The sequence below is a fragment of the Aplysia californica genome, unplaced genomic scaffold (assembly GCF_000002075.1).
Source record: "Aplysia californica isolate F4 #8 unplaced genomic scaffold, AplCal3.0 scaffold00782, whole genome shotgun sequence".
Lineage (NCBI taxonomy): Eukaryota > Metazoa > Mollusca > Gastropoda > Aplysiida > Aplysiidae > Aplysia > Aplysia californica.
In genome coordinates this window covers 125,040-133,234 of record NW_004798052.1, presented here as the reverse complement: position 1 = coordinate 133,234, position 8,195 = coordinate 125,040, and the positions used below count along the sequence as shown (strand labels likewise).

Genomic DNA, 8,195 nt, shown 5'->3' with positions numbered 1-8,195 from the left:
AACTCTCGCAAATAGGCAAAAAATCACGAGACTGGAAGCCAGAAACCGTTAGGAGAAATAAAGATCGGCACTATTTCTCCGAACGTTTGGAGATATAGTCACTTCGTTTAGTTTTTGCTTAAATAGACTAAAATAGAGGGTGATTGAATGCAAAATAGGTAAAGCCTACTGCCCAAAGTCGAATAGTCTTACATTTTCTCGCAGTACCTTTTGAAGGAATTTTCAAATGAAGTATAGTCCGGGAACGTTGCCCCAATCACAATTTAAGTATCTGAATATTCAGCATTTAAAAATCTCTAGCTCTTGAAACTGCTGTGAATAAATTAAGGCATTTTTTCAGCTTAGGGCAGTATAGTCTACCTTTATGGTATAGAGTTGCTAGCTCATCATTTATAATTTACCTAGGCCTTTGAAACTTTGTACATGACATGGCATTTCTGCCAACCGAAATAAAATAAAAAAATCTTGACCCAGTAATAAAAAGTTTCTGTAAGTGGCTCCTTGGATGAATAAGGCCTACACAGGATCACTACAATGAATGACTAGCCTACAAATTGCTCATTTTGAGACAGCGACACCACCCTGCCCCACATGACATTTCAACATTTAAGCTTGTAGATTTCATCCCATTACTGTGTAGACGTCTCCACATGAGTCTCAAAAAGTGTCCACCCCGCCTCTTGGACCATATCATTTGTTTGGCGTGTACATTAAAGTGTGGTGTTGAGAATAATTAGTCTGAAATTCCAGTCCACTCTTTTCTAAAGATACTAATGATATTCAAGTATTCCAGTTTTCTCTAACTCTAAGATCCTGGTGTAACTTGAAAAGAAGAGCTCAAATTAATATATGGTCAGACCCAAGTGAACTAGGCTATCTGATCTGTGCCACAACTGTCATTTGGGTCAAAATTTACTATGCAACCTCCAAGGTCAAGGTCACATGTTGACCGTCTAGTATGGACAAGGAATGTACTACATCACTACAACAGTAGTCATAGTATAAGGCCATATTTTGCTGTACACACATGGTGCCTGTTTCTTTTGATCTTACCTTTTTCCTTTCTGTTGGGTTTGTCTTTTTCTGTCTTTTTTTTTGTTGACACTTTCATTTACTAGGAAAGTCACGATTTTTTTCAAGGTGGACAGTTACCTCACTATCTCACTGGTCTTTGATGTGGATGATCCTGGTTCAATTTTGCTTGTTAGTTTTTGTTTCCCCACCCCCTCTGCTTGGTGTTATTTTGGAGATGACACTAAATAAGAGGTCCCAGTTTGTCATCAACAATACAGTTCTGGAAGGTGTGTTGAATTCATAAACAACGCAGTTTTCTTGGGGCTGGAACAATGCTGAATGGGCATTTTTATAATTGTACCAACTTATTGTTTTTTGGCACTGTCTACTTTCAATGCATCTTGTTCCCCATAGATTTTGCCTGGGGACCATGTTAAGGTTTTTGAGCTTCAACTTGTCAGAGTGATTTCATTGAATTGACCTACTACTTGATATTTGCAGACATTGATTGTAATCAAGTATTATGCTTGCCTTGGTACAGTGTTCATGTAACCTTCTTAATATTGGCACTTATCAACACTGAATGAACACTGCGGTATCTAGATCTTTTTTTTGCTGCACCATCTGTTGCTGGTCTTTGTGAGTCTGATCTAATTAAGCCGGCATATTTGATTTCAACTGATTGGATTGCTTGAATTCAAGCTAAGGTCAGTTACAGAAAAGACATACCTGAATGACAGTTAAAATTTTACAATATCTTTAAAATAATTTTGTATGTTATAAATGGGTGGACACACGACTCATGCTGAAAGAAGGTTTGGGTGATTGCTTGGTATTTGGCATTAAAAAAACTCATAGGATGGGAACAGGGTTATATCTGATATCCTCTTGATTGTAAATTCGAACAAATAATTATTTTTAAAGGTGTCTTTACAACTTTAAAAAAAGGTAAGCAAGTTTCAGTAAGCTTGATATTAAAAAAGTAGATATCTATCTTTGGAGTAAGTCTGATTGTTTATAGTTGCACACACACTGAAATGATTTTTTTTAGATGTGAATAGGCTGATTATGTGGATACAGTTCACATTTACATTTTACGTTTGATGAAATATCTTCTATGGTGCAAAGGTTTGACTATTCACTTTTCCTGTTTGTGGATGTAGAGCTCTGCTTTTGAACAATATGCTTAGAGAGTCAGTCCTTTTCTAAAAGAATTCCTGCCCAAAAAAGTGCTTCATTGATATTATTATTGAACTCTGCACTCAAAGACCATTCAGGTCGTTCATATTTTTTTAAAGTCCCTGTTTAGTCGTTGGTTTTAGGCAGACCCATCACCCATTTCAAGTGGCTGAATTTGAAATGCAGGCGATAGGAGGATGCTGCTGATAGGTTCTGCTTCTTTTTTTCCCTCTCTATTATTTCTGTCTGTTTTTCTTTCTTTTAAACTTCCCTGCACTAAATGGCTTTTATCATGTTAGTGTGCTCTCTTAACTTGAAAAGAAAAAACACAATTTAAAACTTGCAAGACATCTTTTACGGGGTCTGCAATTTCCATATATATATATATTATGTGTGTGTGTGTACAGAAAAGCGTTTGGCCATTAAAAACAAACCACCTGTTTTCCCATGTCAAGAAGTTTGCATAATTACTTGTTGGCTGGAAACTCTGTTGACAGTGTATGCTACCCGCAGGAGAAGCAGTGTGGTACCCTTAAGCTTTATAGACATGTTGGAGATCTGTGTCCAAATTGCATAGATAAAGTTGTAACTTGACTGTTATATGATATCACATGCTTTTTTGTTGACAGTGTGTGCTACCCGCAGGAGAAGCAGTGTGGTACCCTTAAGCTTTATAGACATGTTTGAGATCTGTGTCCAAATTGCATAGATAGAGTTGTAACTTGACTGTTATATGATATCACATGCTTTTTTGTTGACAGTGTGTGCTACCCGCAGGAGAAGCAGTGTGGTACCCTTAAGCTTTATAGACATGTTGGAGATCTGTGTCCAAATTGCATAGATAAAGTTGTAACTTGACTGTTATATGATATCACATGCTTTTTTGTTGACAGTGTGTGCTACCCGCAGGAGAAGCAGTGTGGTACCCTTAAGCTTTATAGACATGTTTGAGATCTGTGTCCAAATTGCATAGATAGAGTTGTAACTTGACTGTTATATGATATCACATGCTTTTTTGTTGACAGTGTGTGCTACCCGCAGGAGAAGCAGTGTGGTACCCTTAAGCTTTATAGACATGTTGGAGATCTGTGTCCAAATTGCATAGATAAAGTTGTAACTTGACTGTTATATGATATCACATGCTTTTTTGTTGACAGTGTGTGCTACCCGCAGGAGAAGCAGTGTGGTACCCTTAAGCTTTATAGACATGTTGGAGATCTGTGTCCAAATTGCATAGATAGAGTTGTAACTTGACTGTTATATGATATCACATGCTTTTTTGTTTTATTTTGATTATGTGAACAGCTACATTTTGAATGTGGGTAGTGAAAGAAACAGATAGATTTTGAATAATCTATACTTGTAAGGCATGAACTTCCATCTGCTGAATGCACTGAATCCAGAGAATGTTTAAACACATTTTTCTTTTTGTGCTCTGCGGCTTGCATTTTCACTTCACTGAAGTGTAGTATAATAATTTTGGCTTTCTCAGCCTCTTACCAGCCTTGCTGTAATTATCAAATCAGTTCTCTTTGCCAAGCTAAAATTGCAACAGCTGTTGTGCATTGGTTACCCATATGTTGTAACTCAGATTACTTTTTCTGTTTTAAAAGCATCTGACCGTTTTATTTCATATGCTTGAACAGAGGTGAAGTGAACCCCTAGAGAACAACAGTTACTATGTGGTGATATTGGCAACACCTGTTCTGCCTGAACAATAATGTCTTTGTTGCTACCAAGCACTGGGATTTAACTTATTATAGCATCAGATCTATATTTTGGAAAAGCTCTTGGAGTTTGAATTAAACAATTTCTCATACTACGCTGCCGGTTTATCACAGATTGGGGTAAGACATTAATATAGGCATACCTGTAATCTAGTATCCTTCTAAAGTACCCCACACATTCTTTCACATTTATGCACAATCATGCTCTTCCTGTTTCCGCATGCACATATGTGGTAATATATTTCTGTTGGATTGCTACTCAATCAGTACAAGTTTTGTGGATGGCCTGTGTTTCTAGCATGGACACCCTTCCCCTAACACTACTGGTACAATGCTATCTTGAAATGTTGTCTTTCCTTCTGTTCTAGGTGTTGTCAGAGTTCCCATGTGAAACCCGCCCACTGTTACAACATAATTAAGGGAACAGTTGAGCGCCTACATCATCCCCCAGCCAATGTCCTGTACGGGGAATGGACGAGAGCTCGTCGGGTGATGGGTTGCGGCTGCGCAGCCGTGTGGTAGCACGAGAAGACAGACATCAGAAGGTCGCCTCGGCTCCCACCAGAGCCATGCCTCAAATACGGGGAGCTAACTCTGGCTCCGGTGAGCCGTCCAACAGTCAAGAGGCTGGTGCTGGTTCTCCCTTAGCGAACTTGAGTGATAATCCTGCAAATGGTGTTCACGAGAATTTAGGGTTCAGTTCGGAGGAGCATGCAGACCTTGGTGTGCCCACGTCGTCCTCCCAACCTTCCACCCTCAAGGGGACGGCGGGGAACAAGTCTCACAAGTTGTCTGGAGTGAAAGAAACAAACATCGATGACAGATCGGAGGAAAGTGACGCCGAGGCACCAGACACACAGGAACTCATATCGTCCCGCAAAGATGATGAGTACGACAGTGGTGTGGAAGATGTAGTTATACAAGACCAGGTACGACTGTTACCTCATGACCACTTTCTTTTAATTTCGCTCTCATCCTCTGCTTTCTCTGTGGCGACCATGTCTTATTGTAATGTGTTATTGTAAGGATCTTGGCAGTTGCATGCTCAGGACTATAGCTTGATTCCCAAGAAATTTCATGGAGTACATGTATTCCCATCTGTCTGCTTGGGTGCTGTATCCCACCCACCTGGTGGATTCGAAGCAGCCAGTCTCCTTAATGATCGAAACATTGTGTCTATGGGGGCATAAAATATTTATAATCATTTCCGCGATGCCTCTCTCTCATATTAATATATTTCCACGTCTCACAATTTTGTCCTCTGCTAGTGTCTCTACCACTCAGGTTAGGGGGCATCACGAGTAGGTCCTACGTCTTTTCTTTCCCTCTGTTGTTTCTGTATTTGCTCCCCCCCCCCCCCAAGCACTAAATGACCATCGCTGTGTCAATTTACTTCTCTGCAGGTATTGAAACAACACACACGACAAACATCTCCTGCTCGTTCAGATCTTCCTATCTCTGTCAGTTTTCCTCTTTTATGAAACATAGGTAGTTGGCGAATGCTCTAATATGGTTTGCTCCTTCTTTTCTCCTTTGAACAAAGATTATAAACGTCTATCGTCCTTATCTCTCCGTTTTTTGTGTTTGTATTTCTTCGCTTACACGACCTAATTAATTGTGTTGCAAATGTGGTAAGACTCTTATTAAAACAAATCTTTTTAAAAAGATGAAATAGTTCGTATTCAGCGCGTGCAGACCCTGCGCGCCAGCTCGGTGTGCTGTTGGCCTGCCTGCCGTGTCGAACAAAGGAAGCACTTAGACACCATGTGGTGGGTAAGCAACCACGTAACAGGTATTGTTCTAACAATACAAGCGGGAGTGGTAGTGATCTCTTGGTCGATGGTTACGACCTGTGGTAGTTGCGCATGTGTGTTTAATTAGGTCAAGACGTGCCAGAAAACGCGGATTGCAGGGACCAAACAGAAGTCAAGATGGTCTTCTACATTCCTGTGCTTTTATGTCTCTTTTTGCACCATGAGACTGCTCTCTCTCTCTCTCTCTCTCTCTCTCTCTCTCTCTCTCTCTCTCTCTCTCTCTCTCTCTCTCTCTCTCTCTCACACACACACACACATACACACACACTCTCCCTCTCTCTCTCTCTCTCTCTCTCTCACACACACACACACACACACACACACACACACACACACACACACACACACACACACACAGAGCACGCGCGCGTACATACCAGTTGTCGTACGAAGGAGAGACCCGAGTTTGATGCCCGCGTGGGGAGAACGTTTTAGCGAATTTCTCGGTCTATCCGCTGAGATGTTGTTCCCTCTCAGCCCAGGTTGGACCTGACAAGCAGGGTGGGAAGCCCGCCGCCTAATTGATCTAAACTACAATTAACTTGTATTAACTATTATGTGACTCCAGTGTGTGAATAGGACTAGGGGAACGTTTCAGGTTTACCTACTGTGGTACTACCTATGGAATCCACTGTGCGGAAAAGATAAGATAAAATCAATTTTTATTGTCACGGCACTGGCGCATTGGTTTAATATTTTTCAAACACACACACACACACACACACACACACACACACACACACACACGCACGCACGCACGCACGCGCACGCCCGCACACACATAATCATGCACACACACTACACCACACATGCGTAGGCACGCTTGCACTTTCCGACTCTCGCACTCCTTCTCTTCGATGCACATGATACACATACGCACATAATGTATGCTTACACTCACAGACAGACCCACAGCCACGCACATAATATTGTGATATAATGAACAATACTTGCAGTTGGTAATAATCTGTCACCGTCGTTTTATTCAAGAAAAATTATGAAATTATGCAAACTGAGCCAAAAAATGTGAGATTATGCGATTCTGTTAATTTTAACAAAGAATGATAAAGGAAAATAATCAGAAATGCTTAATTATGCGGGGTGCATAAAACCACGGGGACAGAATAATGTACCCACTCAGTATTCTGATGGTATTCCGATAGTATTCTCATAGCAAAAGCTTAACAAACGGTCGTAAGAATACATGTACTTGATTTTACAAGATGAAACCTCTGATTAAACATGTTGAAAAAAAAAAAGAAAAGAAAAGAAAACCCAACAATATTAGCTGTGTTTAACTGTTTAACATGTGTGTGCATGTGTAAAATGATTTTATGATGAGGCCCAATTTTCCCCTCCCTTGGGCTTGGCTGATGACATCTGTATCTAGTTCTGCTTGGGTGGTTTGATATCGAGCGTTGTGAAGCCTGACGTGTGAACCTCAATCGATCATTATCAAGAAATTGTCTCGAGTTTACACAGTTGTGTAGGGGTATGCCGAATGCTTGTTCGTGCGTATTCATGCAAGCAGTTCCACCTATTGATATTAATACTACTACCGACACCATTTTAGTTGGTCGTAGGGGGGAGGGACGTTAGATTTGGAACTCCTGCCTCTTAAATAACGTTTTAGTGTTGCAGTGGGTGTTGAACCTATACAGTGACAATGGCCGTTCAGGTTTTTCTGGGTGTGTGTGTGTGTGTGTATGCACGTTTCGTGTGTGCGTGCGTGCGTGCGTGCGAAGACGCGTGCGGCGAAAAGGAACAAACATTTTCACACACGCTCAAACCAAATTGCCAGTATCATACCAAGTGAAAAGAATGAAAAATCCCTTCCCTCCAGATGGGGGAAAACAGCGAACAAAAATACACCACTGAGTAATTCATCAACTGGATTTGTCCTTTTCCCAATAATCTATTAATCACGGAGTACGATAAAGACTACCAAAAAAAAAATAATCACCAAAATAAAACAAAACAACCCCCCCCCCAAAAAAAAGAAATACAATGGAACTTACGTAACTAACCAGAAATCACTCACAGCACGCACGATATTACGATATTTCGTCACCATCCTTATTATTATGAACATCACGCTGTGGTTATCAATCACGGGGCTAAGATAGTCAGAACGGAATGAAGCAACACGTCATGCAAGCTCACGATCCGGGTTAATGCTTTTTATTTTGTGCTTCGCGAAAAGACGATCATCTTTTGCCCGGGGTGTACAAAATAGAACAAAGTATTAATCTCGATTTGGGGGGAAGAGACGCGCTTACGTTGAAATCGCTTTAGCGCGTTGTCTATAATGCGTTCGCGCGCGCAATATTTTGAGCGTGAGTGTGTGTATGTTTGGGGGCGCGCGCGTGAGCGAGTGAGCGTTGGTATGTGTGTGCGTGAGTGTTCGTGTGTGTGTCAGTATGCTTGTGTCAGTGAGTGAGTGAGTGTGTGTGTGTGTGTG

The 8,195-nt window shown here is 40.9% G+C and overlaps 1 protein-coding gene across 1 annotated transcript in view; it reads left to right on the top strand.

Moving 5' to 3' along the window:
• LOC101859819 (solute carrier family 41 member 1) overlaps positions 1-8,195 on the top strand; it is a 40,271-nt gene that overhangs the window by 3,308 nt on the left and 28,768 nt on the right. Inside the window, exon 2 of the mRNA XM_005109470.3 lies at positions 4,289-4,849. Within this exon, the coding sequence (XP_005109527.1) occupies positions 4,391-4,849 (459 nt within the window). The 5' untranslated portion in view covers positions 4,289-4,390. The remainder of the gene's footprint in view (positions 1-4,288; positions 4,850-8,195) is intronic.